The 18,983-nt window shown below is 44.1% G+C and overlaps 1 protein-coding gene across 6 annotated transcripts in view; it reads right to left on the bottom strand.

Moving 5' to 3' along the window:
• ACACA (acetyl-CoA carboxylase alpha) overlaps positions 1-18,983 on the bottom strand; it is a 208,988-nt gene that overhangs the window by 39,975 nt on the left and 150,030 nt on the right. For all 6 annotated transcript variants that reach the window (XM_078611909.1, XM_078611906.1, XM_078611910.1 and 3 more), the window contains 4 exons: positions 18,788-18,931; positions 17,626-17,746; positions 12,228-12,324; positions 6,178-6,274 (listed from right to left, as the gene is read on the bottom strand). In XM_078611909.1, the coding sequence (XP_078468035.1) occupies positions 6,178-6,274; positions 12,228-12,324; positions 17,626-17,746; positions 18,788-18,931 (459 nt within the window). The remainder of the gene's footprint in view (positions 1-6,177; positions 6,275-12,227; positions 12,325-17,625; positions 17,747-18,787; positions 18,932-18,983) is intronic.

The raw sequence follows: 18,983 nt of genomic DNA, 5'->3' as shown, positions 1-18,983 counted from the left end.
TAAAACCAGCCTCGTAACACGACGTTTAGCTTTACAGCCATTTGGGCTCTGCGCTAAGTCTTCTTGGAACAGACTCCTACCCCACCGAAGCTAAATCTCACAGCGGGTTGTTTTATGTTTTGTATTCGTCTAGGTGGTGGCTGTCGGGTGGCTCAGAGGTCACAGGTCAGAGGACTGAGCTGGCATCACTGAGATTCCAGGTTTCAGCCACCTGCGATTAAACCGAGTTCCTCAAGTAGTGGTCAGCTGGCTCGACTGTCACGTGACGAACATGACTGTAATACGCAGTTGGTGGGTAAGTGATACCACATATGATAATTGGTGTTTTACCCTTCTATCTGGCAACAAAACTGACACCTTTTTTTTTACAAGGAGTCATGTTTGCATAGACCACAACACCTGTAGCCATAATGCAAAAAAAAACATAACTCTGATAATATATGCACTGTCCTTGAAGTTGATTGGTCCACACCCGAGACAGCGTCTCGGTGCATATATTATCAGAGTTATGTTTTTTGTTTGCATTATTGCTGCAGGACAGTTCATATATTATCAGTTATGTTTTTTGTTTGCATTATGACCGCAGGTATTGTGGTCTATGCAAACATGACTCCTTGTAAAAAAGGTGTCAGTTTTGTTGCCAGATAGAAGGGTAAAAAAACAATTATCATATTTTTTACTGGCAAATGAGGTTCCAATGGTGATACCACATACTGTGTGGACTAGAGGTCACTTGAGGGGATCTCTTTGGTAGCCCTGTGATATCTGCTTCCATGGGCCTGTCTCGAATGCAAAAAAGTTGGACTGCTTTGCAACAGATGCAAATATATATACTTTGTCTCTTGCATTATCGGGATAAACTTGGGGGAAATGAGAAGAAATTGTAACCTCGGGTTTGTACAGGTTTGGTGGGTATCTTAGAGAGGGTGCTGCAAAATCCAACGTTTAATTTTATCTGTCTGCTCGGCCTTGCCGGCACAGTCGTGTCGTTCTATTTTCACACACACCGATGGTGAAGAGGGTGCAGGAGATGGCAACGCCTCTGTCTGAAACCCTCCTGTACCCGGGCGTTTTGGCTGAGCCGTGCGGCTGGCTCGGCAAAAATAAACCGGTCAGTTAATGAAATTATGGTAATGCTGTCTGAGCGTTAACATGTCCAGGGATCAGCTAAACATCCCAACGCAGGACCAAAAAGAGAATTTAATGCTCTATGAGGTTCTCCTTTATGAGTAAATGACAGTTCACCATCATTATCATCTGCACCATCGTTATCAGTCATCTATTGCTGGATGAAGGCCTCCCTAACATAATTTTCATCTGCAATCACCCTCTTCTTGGTTCTTTCGTTAAAGTCACGTAGAAGGGAAGTAATAAAATAATAAAAATAAAACATAATAAAATAAAATAATTCTCACGACGTTTCGGCTACAACGCAAGCAGCCGTCTTCAGGTGTTGTAGCCGAAACGTCGTGAGAATTATTTTATTTTATTATGTTTTATTTTTATTATTTTATTACTTCCCTTCTACGTGACTTTACCGAAAGAACCAAGAAGATGAATCCCTGCAGTCACGAAAGCTTTAAATCGAAATGCAATCACACTACGAAGCCATAATCCATCTCACTCCTGCACATGAACATCTCTAATTGCTCTATCTCCTTTGTACTCATCCTCGTGGGCACGTTCTCTCTTTCAGCTGCCATTTCATCACCAGTCTCATCTGTCAATGATTTTGTGGAAAATTATTTTAAACATTTTACGGTTTCATTTTAACTGGCCATTAATTTGTTGGAATTAGGGTAAGGGATTTGTGTTAGAATAAATATTAGTTTCAAGGATTTGGTTATGGATTGGGACCGATGTTTACAGTAAGAGTAAGAATTATGCATTACAGAACATCCTAAGTTCACAGTGTAGTGACATCGCGGATGTCACTGTGCAATGCCAGCTCTCGAGAGGCACGGCGTGGGATGTATTGCCATCACGGGCACCACGTATATGTGGGTGCAGTACTGCCCCTAGGGAGGCTCGGTGAGCGCTGTCCGACAGTGCCGAGTGGCACCACGCTGTGCGTGCAGTGCCGACCCCTACAGGATAGGGTGCGAGAGTGCCAGCCATGGGAATGGGGTTAATAAGGGCCATGGCACTCTGGTTGACCCCGAAGGACACGTGACCGGTAAAGTCTACACAAGGGCCCCAGGAGGGGGCTAGGGGTGGTCACGTGTCAAGGTCGAGAACCTGCTCGAGGATTCTAGAAGGTGATCGTGGCCAAGGGCGGAGCCAGGCCCGCCACGGAGGATAAAAGCCGGGTTCCCGAGACGGACCAGCTGCTCTTGTTCATCCTGAAGAATCTACGTTCTACGTTCTACAAGAGTCACCAACACGTGGACCGGGACCCAGGCCAGGGTCCGGTCCATCGTAGCTAACTCCAGTGTAATTAGTGCAGTCAGCCTGGTGGTTCACTACCATAGGTTGTTAATGTGTTCAGGGGTAGTACCCCGTGTGTTGGTTTTAATAAATGTGTTGCCTCCAAGAAGTGCGTCTGCGACTCAGTTGAACTCACTACAACAGTAATGGGAACAGACAAATTTTGCGTTAACAATGGCTCATCTGTGAGCCAAGCCAAGCTATGTGCTGCCATGAAGATAAAACATGTTATGGTTAGAGTTATGATTATTTCATGTCATAATGTCAGTGATTTATCCAGGTAGGCCTGTGACTGAAGATGCCTGTGCAGGCATGTCTTGCAATGGGATGATGGGCCAATTTAATCTTAAAGACTATTTTTCACGCAGGAAGCAAACTGTAGCACACGTGGATACAAGTTTACACTCAACAGTTTGCACAGATGGGTTAATGTGCCCACTTTCTGTGCTGCCATCTGTTGAGCATTTAGTAACCCAGCAGTGCTAGGTTAGAGTGTCTTGATGGGTTTATTGGACAATTTACAGAAGGGTTTTCCCTCCTCTAAATGTTTGCACACCACCACTAGAATCGGTGCTTAATTTATAATCAGTTCATCTAACTCCAACAACAACGCTATTAATGTGCCACAAATATCCCAGAAACGTACACAGAAACAAACAATGTTTATATGCGCCACCACCACTGCTGCTGCCGCACGGTGAAGCATAGGTTTGCAGGATTCACACGCAAACACTCACGTTGAGTGACAGCCAAAAAAAATATCGCTCGGAGCCCCCCCCCCCCCCCCCCCGTTTGATAGGACATTAAAATAATAATTAGCAACAGCAAATAAGTGCCCTTCATCAACCGAGCTGGATTAAACTGGTTCTGATTGTAAACTTTCTTCCTGGGCGTTTCTTTAAACTGCATCTGGTGATGGTGTCACATAAAAAAACACTGAATTCTATATGTGTCTGTCTCTCTCTGTGCGTTTCGTGTTTGTCTCTCTATGTATGTACGTGTTTTCGCCTGTCTAAACAGGGCCTCATAAACACGGGCTTACTTACGCTGTGTTCCTACTACCACTCTTTGAGCTAAACTCCCTACTCATTCCCACCCCCCTCCCCCATCCACTCTTTTTTAAAATGCCAGAAGTGATTGCAAATCTTGGGGTTAGGTTGCCCTATCACAGTTGCCGACAACCTGCGCCTCCAGAGTGCTTCTTGATATTACTTACTAAGGACTGTGTTATATTTACATGCATTGCAGCTCGTGAAATGATATGATATTCAAAAATAATTCTGGAAAATGTTTTTATTATAAAAGCATGGTCCTGAAATGTACAAAAGCAAGAGACACCACTGACGCATTTGTTCTTTCTCTTGACTTCATTACTTTCCTAGAGGGTGGCCCAGTTGAAAGGGTGCAGCTCTCTTAGGAAAGAATCAGAATTATTATTTATACCGGAGGAATCCGATGAGAGAATCACCAGGCCCGCTAAAAGCGAGCTGCATGGCCTGGTTGGTGCTGGCTTGGCCCATCGGAATTCCAGCCAAGCCACTATAGCAAACTGTACCGACTCACATCCCCAGGGGCATTACCTTGGATGTGACCAAGCACGAGGGCAAATGTATGGAGAAATTATAACAACATTTTTCAGTGTGCTGAGTTGGGGGAGTGTTGAATTGAATGTGGGAGCAGATTGTGCCCCTTAATACCAGAAATTATTAAAATAATTCATACTTCAAATTTTAATGTTAAACCTTACACAATTGGCAGAAGGGTGTGCGCTAAGATAGCCTACAGATTAAGGCACAGTGGTGGTGCATCTATGAAATCAAGTAAGGCAAAGCTATCAATTGGCACACTGCAATAATGCCAGTGCTAAGAATTAAAACCATTTCCTCTAACCCAAACTTTACACCTAACCCAAGCCAAGATAAAAAAAAAATATATATATATAGATTTCAAAACCTTATTCTAATCTGGATATTCCTCTGAGATTTCCATCTCATTTCCAAGTGAGTTCTGACAGCACTGGCAGTGAGGCGGCAGTTCCAAGAGAAAATTTGCAGCCAGATTGTCAGAGTAATGAGAAAATGTAACAGCTTGCAAACATTAAACACAACAATAAGCAGCACAGATACATTTTTAGACAGCATGGCAAATAGACTCGTGCAACTCGGACCCTTAGCACTAATCCTTCACTTTAACCCTAAATATAACCCTTACTATAACAGGATATCTACACCTCAGCCCTAATTCATGACCATGACCATAACCTCAAAACTAACCCTTATCTCTGACCCTAAATCTAACAATAGCTCTGTATCCTATACTAACCTTTTGCCTTAATCGCAATCCATAACCTATCCTTAACCCAGACCCAAATCTTAATCTTAGTAGCTATCCCTAAGCCCAATTCTAACAAAAGCCCTCACCTTAATACATATTCTAACTTGTGGTCCTAACCCTAATGGCTAAACCTAAACCTTCGCCATAATCCAAGATCTTAACTCTAACCCTAACCCAAAGCCAAACACCAATATCTAAATCGAACTTTAACAACAGCCCTGGCTCCCATATGAATGCTAACTCTCAGCCCTAATCCTAATTCCTAATCCTAACCCTACCTCTAATCCTTAGCTCGAATTCTAATACCTAACCCAAGGATGTTTAAACTTTTGGAATTAATGGCTAAAATTATTAACATACTGAGATCCACAGGCTACAAACATGCAATAAATACATATAGCTATAAGAGTGACATGTATTCAGAGAAGAGATAAGAGAAAGAGAGGATATGTATTCAGAAGACCGCTATCACAGAGCGAGATAGGAGTTGTATTTTTAATTCCGAAGCTGCAGCAGGTCATTTTTAAGTTTGAGTGGCATCACGGCCCGGATTAAATGAGTTGTCAGCAAGGATTTGACCTATGGGAAACAGTTTGGATAGCCCTGACCTAACCCTTAATCGAACCATAACCTTCAGCCGTTACCCTAACCTGTACAGTAAATCCCAGTAACCTTAACTCTATACTCTAAATCAAGATAAAATCCGTAATCCTCTACCTAAATTCTAACCCATAGCCCTAACTAATACTCAATCCTTAACACTGAGCCAAACTAAAGACCGTGAAAATCAAGGGAAATTTGAGGTCAATTGCTTCCATAAATTGTCTCCGCGCCATTTTCTGATCCGTACCATTGGAAACTGTAATGCCAATTTACCATCATATCACAGACAGAAAAGTCACGTGACTACCTGAGGTTGTACGTTCTGTTGACTAATCAACGTTCGTGGAATGCACTTCTCAGCATACCCGGTTGTCACTGGCTGGACAAAACTCTGCTGCCGTACCAAGTTTTTTGTATCAGTTGCTGAGCACAGACCCGAAGGTCCAAAACGCCAAGCCGCCAACAACAAGCAAGCAGCGTGACCGAAGGTGTAATAAATAAGAGTTAATGCATTTCTTGAATTCGGCAAGGTTATGAGAACTTGGGAAAACAGTTCACGGGAGGGTATTCCAAAGTCGTGCCACGAGGAGAAAGACCCAGCCACCAATACCGCACAGTGTGCGGTATTGGTGGCAGTTGGTAGCGAGACTCCCGTAAAATTGCCCTCGTGCATCGTGACCTTTACACTGAACCCCGGTGGGCTGCTGTAGGGCTGTCTGTGTGCCTGTGGCACACTCTCTCTCCCTCTCTCTCTGTGCAAGTGATGCTGCCTCCCCGTGCGTGATCCTGGCTGCACGAGCGATTGCGTCTCACCTTGGCCTCCGAGTCGAGGTTGGCGGGGTCAGCCGGAATCGCCAGCTCCACTGTTCTCGTTTCCACGGCGACGACCCCCACCGGGATTCCTCCGAGCCTACGTTGCATGAACACACACACACGCACGCACAGATGAGTGTTGATACACAAAGATCCCCCGTACAAGCCATACAGACTGTTGGGGCAAGTGCTGTGAGCTAGCACCTCGGAAGGTCAGCATGATGCGTGAGAGGGTGTTGTTGTCTGCGCCTGCCCGGCCGCCTTTGTCTCCCCAGTGCCAATGTTTATACATCGCAAACCAGATACTCATTTAAGGCTGAGTCAACGACCTGGGGAGGGCCAGGACTGGTTCAAATATTTGTCACTGATGTTAGCCATGAGCGGGAATCGAATTGGATAGCCACATTCATCGCGCAATGCGCTAACCACTATGCTATACGCAAGCGTGTGTCCACACACAAATGCATAGTGAAACACAAGTGTTATTATGCGTACACAGGCATATATGTGAGCATGCATCCTCAAATGCACTCTAGGTACACACACACGTGTGCTTGTGCATTCAGGCACGCCCATGATCACAAGCACATTCGTACACGTACGCACACGTACGTGTATACATCAGGCAAGTAACGATGCATCTATTCATGAAATTTCTCATACCACATGCATTGAATACCCTGTGTCTGAAGGTGTAATGTTATGATTGCTGCTAATGAGAGGCACATATTTTGGTTAGGTTACATTGAGGCAATTGAAAGCAGATACATGGAGAGAAGTAAGAGAGAACAAAGAAGTAAGAGGACAAAGGAGATGGTATACATGGAACGCAAAAGAATGAAATCACGTGCACACACACCACACACACGTAAGTCAAACGGTAAAAAGGAATTTAAGAACTCTGAATAGTTTGATGGCAAAGTACAATGTATGATGTGCGAAACTAAACGTATTCATTTACTTTTCGCAAACATAACAATAAACAAAATGCCAAATTAATTATTTGTAAATAAAGTTCGTTCTCTGCCAACTCTCCCTCTTTCAAAATAACTACAAATATCATTACACACACACACATATATAGTACACACACACAATTCATTAAAAAGAATACTGTGTCACATAAACAATGAACTGCATTAGCGCAATGAAGTGGCCTTCCACAGTGCCACTGCACCCGGGTCTATTAGGCAGTTGGTGGGTTTAATGGAAATGTAATTTTAATAGCTGACGGAATTAAACCGGCATATGCCGTGCTCAAAAATGCACAGATTGACTTCGTTGCGCGACATCTCCTGAATATTCTTCACCCCCCCACCCTCCTCCCCACAATACAAGCTGCACAAGCCGCAACAACTGCTACTGTAGGCTTAGTGGCATGCACAGAAAATTATATGCTGATGGCAGGGAAACAATTTGAGTTGTGAGCCTCTTCGTAAATTTATTTATCATCACAAAAACAGCTATTTCCCACCCCCATGCCCCCTCCAATTTAACGGCCACAGAATGGCCAACAATAAATTACAACAACACCAACAACGAAATCCAACAGCTGATGCTAACTACTGGACAATATCGCGTATACCTGGGGACTGAGGTATAGTGCGGATAAGTGAATGCCAAGAGAAAATGGCAGTTCCAGCAACATGCTAAAGTAGGTGGCTGGACAAGAATAACATAAACTGCTTTGAACATGGAGAAATGCTTTACCCTACTTAAGCGACGTAAGCAAATCCACATTGAGAAAACGTTACTGTGTGAAGAAGTTTGATCTGTAAACATCTAAAGAAAATTTACAATTACACGCAAACAATGCGCTGGAGTTTGGGCAGGTAATTGATCAGGATGAATGCATGATTGTCGGATATGCGACGTTGTGTAATTGCACTGTACATAATGAGATCCACATCGCTCCTGTCGTTTTGCTGCCGTTTGCAGTCGTTTACGAATGTTGGGCATTTATAATTGTCATGGGGCTGGATGATGGACCAGAATAATGCTCATGTCCATGCTGACGGTACATAATACTATGCTCGTGTTCAGCAAGAAAGTAACTCCGCGAGGCAGAGCGTATGATTAATTAAGATGGGCACGGTGACATCAAGGGCATTTATTTTCCTTGAACGCATCGTGGGAGAGATGGTCGAAAAAGTCAGAGAGTTTCCCGCTCAAAATGAGCGCTCATCTCCTGTTCACAGCCCTGAGCCACGGTTGAAAATTCCGATTTCTTCTTGGTGAGGGCATTATTCCAGTGTGCCAATTGACTATTAACTTTCCCACAAAGTGGTACTCAGTATTTGAACCTGAGAGGGATGATGGGCTGAGTCAACCGCCAGCTCGGATCCAAACTCGCAAACCTTACAATTGCGAGCCACTTGCTCTACTGCTGAGACACCTGGTTGGTTGGTAGGGATATTAACTGTGGCCTTGCCATCATAACAGTGCATCTATGTACATACTATACCCGTGGTTACAGTTATAAATTGTGCCAAGTCTTAACAGAAATACTATTAAACAAAAGTGTGCGTTGTTTGCATCTCACAGCGTACACCTGGGTGCTGAACAATGGAATTTGTGGTACTCAGAATTGAGTTATTTATGTTTTTTTTTAATTCTAATCTACATTTCTCAGACATGTCTTTGTGAATATGGGCAGGTAATGCATGTGCACAGAAAAGCATAAATATACAAACACATTCACTCACACACTCACATGATCAATAACACAAAACAAAGATCCCTGATATAACAGACTTTTTGGAGAAAGTGCTGTTAGCGAGCACCTATGAAGGCTGGCACAGTACATGTGGGCACGGGTGGTCAGCACCACACCTGTGCCTTTGTTTTCCCAGTGGTGATGTTTACACACTGCACTAGGTACTCATTTGAGGCTAAGTCAGCCTAGGGGAGCCCCAGGACCGGTTCAGATAATCGTCACTGGTGTTGGCCATAAGCGGGACTCAAACTCAGATTGCTACGTTCATAGTGCAGAGTGCTAACTGCTGCACTACTGCTCCCCATCTATCACTCACACACAAATGCATGCACACACAATCACTCACACACGACTAACACAAATAGTCATACGAAAATATACTCACACACATAACACACAAATACAAACACAATTACTAGCACACGTGCACATACCAAATCACTTACACACGCAATCATTCAAACACTCATTCATTAAATTGGAGAAATATCCCACTGCAGGATTTACTAACAAGTGAATTAAGACTAATTAGGCTTTCCAATATGCTGACCACCTCACTCCGGTATCAAACTAAGACCCAGGCTTCCCCGACACCACAGAAACACCATCAAAACCCTAAAAACACGGCCAATCGCCGCACCCACAACTGAAAGCTCAAAAACCCTTCTCTCAGCTCTTTTCAACCCTCCCCCCACCTCAAAAAACCACCCAAACAAACATCAACTACCTATCTAAGACATAATATGAGCCAGGTTTGGATGAAATTTTCCCAAATCCCATTTGTCAATAAGATAGCCCTATGAGGTGCTGTTAGCTTTGCCGGCAGGCGGATGGCAGGGAGAGGACGGAGAGAAGGCAAGGCCCCCTCTCAACAGGGGTTAATGGCCCCATTATGGCTGACACGGCGACCTGCGGGCCTCTATGCGGCCATGCCGACTCACGCGAAATAAGGCCCTCAAAGGCAGCGGCGCACCCCGCGTGCAATGATGGTGATGATGATGATGCCGCAATTTTGGCCCTCGCCTCCAGGAAAAGAGAAACAAAATTACGTGAAAAGGAAATAAATATATAAAGAAAAGTTAAATCAGAGCAATTTCGCCATGGCCAAAATCGCCCGTGCCACATTTCCCCCCCAACCACCGCCTGCCCGCCCGCCATCATCGTACCTTGCATCGCGACAGCTCGAGTTATAAAAAATAAAATACTCATACACACACGCACACACAAAAGGCAACAAAGGACGGTGAGAAGACAGCACCAAAATATCTGCTCTGAAATGGAGATAATGTTCCAGATGTGCAGTAAATGGAAAAACAAAATCACGTGAGAGAGGGATGGAGAGGTGGGTGATGGTGGCGGCGGCGGGAGTCTGTGAGGTAGGGGGGTTGGTTGTGGCAGCAGCAGCGGAGGTCTCTAGAAGAAAGGCAGCAAGGTGGCTGGCACTGCAGTGGCCGTGGAGAAGGGACGAGGGAGTTTTAGGGGCTATCGGAATGGGACGGAATGTGGCGAACAACAGAAGCGTTGCGGCTCGGGGTTTGTTGTTGCGAGAGGAGGAAGCAGCAGCAGCAGCAGCAGCTTGGTAATTGCCTGTGATGAGGCAATTTAAAAACGCACGCGCGCACAAAGGGGGTACGATTGGCGCGGTTTGAGCGGCGGCTCCTAATGCGTTCCGAATGACGCCGTTTGGAGGTCCTCTGCGGGCGAGCCAAAGGATAAAAGGGGGTTTAATGCGCAGTCGGAGAGAGCCGCAACGCTGCAATGCGCGCCCATCTTTTATCAAGTCGCAGCAGTGCTGTCCTTAATGCTACACATCAAAGGGCGCCGTGATAAGAGAATGACTTTCAGTTGCTGGATTTTTTTTTTTGGGGGGGGGGGTGAAAAATGTATGTGCGCCTGTGTGTCTGTGGCGTGGTTATTTATATATTTACGTAGCATTTATGTGTTTGTCTGCAAGTGCATATTTACTTTTGCCGAACTGTTAAATCGCAGGAATAAATTTCAAATGCAAACGCCATGGCTGTACTGTACAGCTGGGCACCAATTGCACTTGTACAAGCCGTACAATTGGTTTCACCTCTGTTCAATGCTCTTGCACCTCACTATAGGCTGAGGCGACCTAGAGGATGCTCATATCTGGTTCAGACAATGAAATTGCCAATGGCATAGTCTGTACCTCGGAATCGAACCATGTTCACAGGCATCACAATGTGAAAAATCTTCCCATCAAACAAACACACATGCACGCACGCTTGTGTACACACACACACACAAAGGTCCTCAGAAAATGCTGAGCATCTATTAATGCTGGAATGATACACAAAGGAGGTAATGTGGCAAGCACTATGTTTAGTCACCTTACCTTTTCTTCAGTCCTTCCTTAAAACACTTTTCTGCCCACTGCCTCCCACTACAATACCATGGTCCAGATACCAGAAGCACCTGACAACCTATTCCCATTTTCCACTGGCACATCCGTGCCGAGCCAGCACTGGGACATATGTATGCACATACGTTGAACTTATTTCGCACCGTACGTAACAAGTTCAACACCATTCTGACGAATTGCCCGATGATGCTGGATGCAATTACCAGCGAAACGTCGTACTCAAAAATTGTAAATGTTGTGGTTTCACTCTTCAACACACAGGTGGGCTAAAGTAGTGAACCATTTGTCTTTTGTCAACGTGACACTTTTTTGCTAATTGGCCGTGTCGGGTGGTGGAGGGTTACGACACATTTATAAATAACGCGATCTAAACCCAAAAACTTTATTATGAAGTTCAACATATGTACGTACATATGGCTCCGTGGTGGCTCTGCTCAGATGTATACCATGGTAATGGGGATTTTTTTAGACGAAAAATTTACCTAGCTGAGTGCCAATCAAGCTGTGCCACGCTGGTTTCTTAATCTAGCTCGTGCCCAAGCCGGGCCAGGGACGGCAATAATGATGCCTTCAATTTACGTAACATAATCAGACATAAAAGAACATGAGTAAAACGGTGTCCAGTCAAGAGCCTTGGGCCACTAAAAAAGTGTGTGTGTGACAGAATGTAATATCTGTGCGAGTCAACCAATGCACAGCCTCACCATGTCAGCTGCGTCTTGACGTTCCGTGCAACGTCAGCGACGCGGCTCTGTTGCTGCAGTGGGAAAACGACTCGTGTCTCCTGACCCACAACAGCCTGACTCAGCACAGCCCCCCCCCCCGCCCGCCCCCCTCCCCAGGCAACAACTCGAATGTGCCAGAGGACAAAAAAGAGTGGACTAAACTCTAACCTGAAACAAGCTCCCCCCATGGTCTAAGGAGAGAAGGAGCGACAGTGCGACTCACTTGGCTCGTCCCACGACGACCGTCTGTGCCCAGGGTCGCATGATCTCCATGAAGGAGCCGTGGTCGAAGAAGCCACTTTGCCACGTTTCCTTGTTTGCTGTAAACGGGACGGAAACCAGAAAAATGCAACACAAGTTTTGGAACGAGACGTGTCACCCACCCATTTAATTTCTCACAAAATATTTTACGGGACAATCGTAGGCCGCAGGAGGCGGCACGTGACTGGCAGCGACAGCCATGGGGGGGGATGATAGATGTGGCGTGCTGGGTGTGGAACTATTAAGTACTGCTAGATCAAGGGGTGTTACACAGAGATGGAGGATGACATACAGTATGGTCAAAACAGTATAAGATATAGCAAAGCATGGGGAAGAGACCAAACGACTTCCATATAAACAGGATCAAATTCAGGAGCAATAAAGCGGAGGTAAAGAGGAATGTCTTAAGTCTGAACTTGCACGGGGTGGGGGGCAGAGGAGGAGGAGTGACAAAGATGCTAAAGAGACAAACAAAGCGAATGCCAATAAGCTGACGTCTGTTGGCACACATCAGCATCCTGACACCCGCATTAATGAAATAACACTTAATTTAAACACGATTTTTTCTGTAGCTACACAATCATGTAAATGTTGCAAATGCATGGCCGGTTAATTAAATAGTAAAACGAAAACAATCAAATTCTGGCAGATTAAACTAAATTACGCCGATAATTGTCATGCAAATGTCGAAGTTTATGAAACAATGAGCGCTCGAGGTCACGCGCGGTCAATGCGTTGATGAAACCTGAAAGGCAGCCTTTAAATAAACAGATTTCAAACAAGAACCCCTATACAAAAGGACATTCTCTCAGAGGTTTCTCTTGATCATAACAAAATAATACATTGTAAAAAACGTCAGCTGGAGAAGTGGTGAGAGATATCAAAATCAGTTTGGGTTATCATCCCACCTACCCAAATTCACCTAACTGCACTGATGAACAAGTATGATCAAACAATCAAACAAACGCTGTGACCAACATGGCCCGGTGATGCCTTCATCCAGCAGTGGAGTCACATATATGCGGCTGTAAATTACACAGTAAATTGGAATGTGGATAAACTCGGCACCAATTGCGGCTGAATGCATCGCTGGGAATTACTGTGGCTCAGACCGAGGACTAACATACCGCCCCCCCCAAAAAATTCGATATCCGTGATAACGAGATATCATATCGCCTTCGCTTCAATTCTTCAGCGTCAATAGCTTATCAAATCATCGATATCGCACGCGCCTGCACGTGCTGCTCTCCCAGCACTCAGCACAGACCCCATGACCCCGGTCTGGGTCACGACCCCAAACTCTCGAGGCTGTGATACACTAGGGCAATTTTGGGGCAATCGTTGTGTGCAATCGTCATCGGCAATGGTTGCCACTCGGGATGAACTGATTCACTTCAACCCCATCGCACGGTAATTCCATTAATTGTTACAATTTTGGGGCTGATATTCGGTTACACAGTGGATTCGTTTTCCCAGTATTTGCCAACGTGTTTTGTATTGTTTCAAGCAAATACCGTTTTGTGCTCCATTCTCCTAAATGGAAAGTTAGCATATTATTCGCATATGATTTCATTAATCATACAGATTGATCCTCACACGCACTATTGGATGCATGCATCATGAGCTTTAGAATCAATCATGATTGATGAATCGATGCATCTATACACCCCCAGCTGCTCCACAAATGTATATTGTCAAATAATGTAGTCTCCTAAATATGGACAAATCTGATCACTGCTTCTCTTGTATGCATCTTGAACTTCCTCCGATTGCCACACCTCTTAGTGTGCAATTGGGATGGCAGTGAATACCCTAGGATCGTCACATGAATACCCTAGGTTGTGTGCTCTGTAGACCAATGACTGTTAATTTCATGCAGTTTTCAAGAAACTCTGCATTAATTCTCGAGAGATAGAGAGAGAGATCAATCAACCTATGCCATTTTACCAAGTTGCCATAATTGCCTATGGAGTATATACATTGTCAGTGACCGTTGCCTGCAACGATTGCCTATCAACGCTTTAGTGCGAACGGTGCCACGACACGTGTCCGTTTTGTCGAGCACACACGCAGAAAATTGGGCGTAAGGGGGTTAAAATCGGCTGAAGATACATGTCTAAGTCACGGAAGTGGTGAGGGAGCCCAATTAGAAACGTTAACGATTTTTTATTCGCAGCACATTTTCGGCTCGGGTAACGAGATGGTGGTGAGGGTGCCGACACAGGACCAATCTGATGGGCAGTGGCGATGACAACGGTTAGGCAAACGGTTCCGAGCCGCATAACAAGCCACCGGCTTTAACGGACTTCTCTCGTGAAGTGACAAAATAAACGGAACCATTTATTTTAAATAAAAAAAAAAACCTCTTTAAAAAAAGACTTGCTCAAACCCAGCCATGACATTATGCAGACGAATCAGAGCATTGTAAGGAGACAAATATTGCAAAGCTGATGAATTTCATGCATCTACCTACCTCCTGACCTACCTACTTGCATGTCTGCCTGCCTACTTATAAATTTGTTTACTTGTGTACTTATCCATCTTTCTACTTAGCTGACTCTCTACCTACCAACCCACCTAACTAGCTATGTTCAAGACTACCTATCTACTTGTATACCTACCTACCTATCAAACGTATTGCCCATCTACAATCCTGGCTACTGGTCTACCTATGAATCTATCTATCGACATACCTATCGAATTACTATCTTAGCTCCTTCTTAATGTTACGTTGAGGCGCTTGAGCCAGGTAATCCTACCTACTAACTAGATTGAAACAATAATGATAACACCCGATTGTGTGGAAAGCAGGCTAATCATGGAATTGCTACGTGCTTTCAGTCAGTTTTGTAAAACTACAGGATTTATTACCCTGGTATAGACATTGATATATTTCTAATCAGACTACAGTCACGTGTAATTTCAAGCACTGGGTTACACGATTTTGAGAATTTTATATCTCTCTCCACCGATAATGCAGACAGAGGGGTAAAAAGAATTACATCTTAAAATTTGTATTTAACATGTTTTTTTAAACTGCCGTCTGTTTTCAGTGTGGCATAACCAGCCCATTAGAGGCAAAGCGTACACCGTAAACGTCGACGTTTAAAAACGGAGGGAGAAAGTTTCATCGTGAAAACAACATACAGGGGGTGGATAACCTCCGAGTGTGAAAAGTGGGACTTGCAGATATGTAAACATCTATATAAAAATGCTAAACGACGATTAATGGTGATTACAAACGCGTTATCTGCCTCTCCTTAAAGGACCACGATGCCAGGGCACGGTATTATGATCTCCGCCGGCTCAAAACGAGCGGGATTAATTGTCTATCAGCCTGGGCTGGCTCCGTCACTGATAAATGGGTTCATGGGAAGTTCAGCTCCGAGGTGCGGGTCCAATGTGTGCGGAGGCCGATTAACATCACAGCCGAGACAACCCAACACTCATTTAGGTTTGCAGCTTTTAACCTCGGCACCATGGGGAGAACATACAGAAAAATAAACAAGCCAATGACACAACAGATCCAAAGGACACGCTATCCCCCAAATCAGTTTTGGTGAATCGAAAAATGTATAAATAAATAGACCACTGCTACCGATTTCAAACTGATCGTGATTGCCTTTGTGCCGTGCGAATTGTACACTGGATAGGACATGTGCTTGCAATGCTACCTACACATCAGGGCAGGAAACCTAGATCACATCCAGATTAAGAACAAAAGCATTAAGGGCTGGATTCCTCTCTCTCTCCCTCTAAGTTCTATACATTTAATTGCAAAATGATGTTTCGACCATGCTATGCATTGCACAGAATACCATGAGGTGCCTACAATGTGATAAGTGCAATATAATTGGTATGCGTAAAAACACACGCAAATGCATGGTCAATTATTTTCAGACCTCAACAATTAAACGTATGCACACACGCCCATTAATCTTTTACAGTAAAGCATTGTAGCTCATACCATGAATGCACTTATTCCAGTAAATAATAAATACATAAAGAACCAAATTCTAGATTTGAAGCTTTCGTGACTGCAAGGAATCATATTCTTAGGTTTTTTCGGTAAAGTCACGTAGGTAAAACATCAAAATTAATGAAAATAAAATAAAATAAAAACAAAAATCACGACGTTTCGGAGGCAACACAAGTCTCCGTCATCAGGTGGGACAATCGCTTCCACGCCGTCGCCCACCCTTTTGGCCCCGCACCCCCTCCCTCCCGATACGTTCCATTCATTGGCTACCATATTCTGATGAGCTCCCCCCTCCCTCTCCTCCCCCCTCAACTCGCTTTTAAGGGATTACATCTTGAATCATTGCCTCACTTGATGCAGCTAATCTGGCTGTGACGGTCCCACCTGATGACGGAGACTTGTGTTGCCTCCGAAACGTCGTGATTTTTGTTTTTATTTTATTTTCATTAATTTTGATGTTTTACCTACGTGACTTTACCGAAAAAAACCTAAGAATATAAAGAACCAAATATAGTTTTTCATACATTAAATCGTATATACTCATTATGGGTATATATGTGTGTATATGCTCATAAAACTACATTTTATATTACACTACATTAAGTATTTATGGACATGACTATGATTTGTGTGGTCGTTTCTCTTCTATGCAGCTATTCATTTCTTTAAAACTTGAAAATGTATGGGTTTAAATTCATCACGTAAAAATTAATTGAAACGCACATACCTCTAATCGTCAGTTGGTGCATAACATTTTTGTGCCTCATTATTAGGGTAGCAGACAATTATTTCCGCAGAACTCCCGTTTGCAAATCAAGATGCCAAAATGATATAAACATATAGCTCTAAAAATATAATTGTATAGTCCTTCCTCAACCCACTGCTGGATGAAGACCTCGCCACACTGTGCAAAGATTAAGCGGGGGGGGGGGGGGTGTTATTGACATAGGGGCATATTACAGTACAACATTGGATTTTTCAGCACTGCCCTCTACTGGCCACATAGCCCCGCAGCAGCCAACAACACATTGTATGCGTGGAGGTCACACTGTCAGACTTAACCCTGCTTATATTCTTGGTTCTTTCGGTAGTCACGTAGAATGGAAATAATAAAATAATACAAATAAAACATTATACAATAATTCTCACGAAGTTTCGGCCACAACGCAAGCAGCCATCCTCAGGTGGAGAACAGGTCTGTCGAAGAGACAGAGTCTGAATGACAAGTTGTGGCCGAAACGTCGTGAGAATTATTTTATTATGTTTTATTTTAATTATTTTAATTATTTTATTATTTGTGACGCAATGTTTACGTGTGCACCCTCGATCATTTGTGTTGTGTGCTTGCTGGGCCCTGCTCCAAGCGGGACCCGTTACCCACTGGGATGCGGGCGGCCGGCCAGCATCCATCGGGGATCGTAGGGGGCCTTTGTTGGCATGAAATCCACCTCTCGGTCGATGGGGTCCTTGGGGTGCAGGATGGGTACGGGGCTGCGTGAGTCCTGGAAATGTAAAATACATTGTCATTGTCATCATCATCATCAGCCATGATCAATCCACTACTGAATGAAGGCATCCTCAAGGCGACGCCAAATCTCACGGTCTTGTGAAGCAACAAACCATCTAGCTCCAGCCCACGAGTTTATTTCATTGCTCCATCTCTTTTGTGTGACTGCCCCTGGTATGTGAATCTCAACCATCGGGTAACATTCCCCTCTCGCAATGTGTCCTGTCGAAGCCAACTTACTCTTCTTCTTGGTTCTTTCGGTAAAGTCACGTAGAAGGGAAATAATAAAATAATAAAAATAAGACATAATAAAATACAATTCTCATGACGTTCAGACGCTGTCTTTCCGACAGACCTGTTCTTCACTTGAGGACGGCTGCTTGCGTTGGGGCCAAAACGTCGTGAGAAATGTATTTTATTATGTTTAATTTTTATTATTTTATTATTTCCCTTCTACGTGACTTTACCGAAAGAACCAAGAAGATGAATCCCTGCAGTCACGAAAGCTTTAAATCGAAATTCAACTTACTCTTGTTAACAATCAAATTTTACATCTCTAACTCGCATACACTCTCTAAACCATGTTTTCCTCTTCCCGTCTCTTAGTATAATCGTAAGCATGCACTTCTCCATATTTTTTGGAGCATTTCTAAGTTGTGTTCCATTTTCTTTGTCAATGTCCTGATCATTGTTCTTATCCATATGTCCTAACAAGTAGATAAAAAACTGTACAGCTGTAGAGTTTATATCTACTACCTATAGATGGCCATGAGGGAATGATTTAAATTAAACGACAAATATAATTCGCGTGTGAACCACTGCACCACCACTTCCACCCTGGCTCCTGTACAAAATAACTAAACTCCCACCACTCCCAGCACCAACATCTCTCCTCAGCTCTCACTCTACCGCTCCCTTCCCAACCACCGCTTACGTGAGATATGAGTCCTGACATAGAATTGCACATAGACGCTCTCGAATGCAAGCCGCGGTGTGTGCTGCCGTGCTGTGAGGTGCTGGCGTGGGCCCTGCCTACTTTGGGCATATAGGAGAGCCACTGGAGGATGGTGTAGACTCCCTGAAAGTCATCCTCTGCCGTGGTGTGAGACACGCCATTGTTGTACATGATCTGGATGCCGCCGAGCTGGTTGTTGGAGGTATACACCTCACGGCCCAGAACCTGTGTACGTGCAGAGATGGAGAAGACAAAGACGGTAGACACAAAGTTGAAT

Source organism: Lampetra planeri, chromosome 37, assembly GCF_965212315.1.
Source record: "Lampetra planeri chromosome 37, kcLamPlan1.2.h2, whole genome shotgun sequence".
NCBI lineage: Eukaryota > Metazoa > Chordata > Hyperoartia > Petromyzontiformes > Petromyzontidae > Lampetra > Lampetra planeri.
The sequence above is the reverse complement of the archived record's forward strand: the minus strand, read 5'-3'. Positions and strand labels throughout refer to the sequence as shown.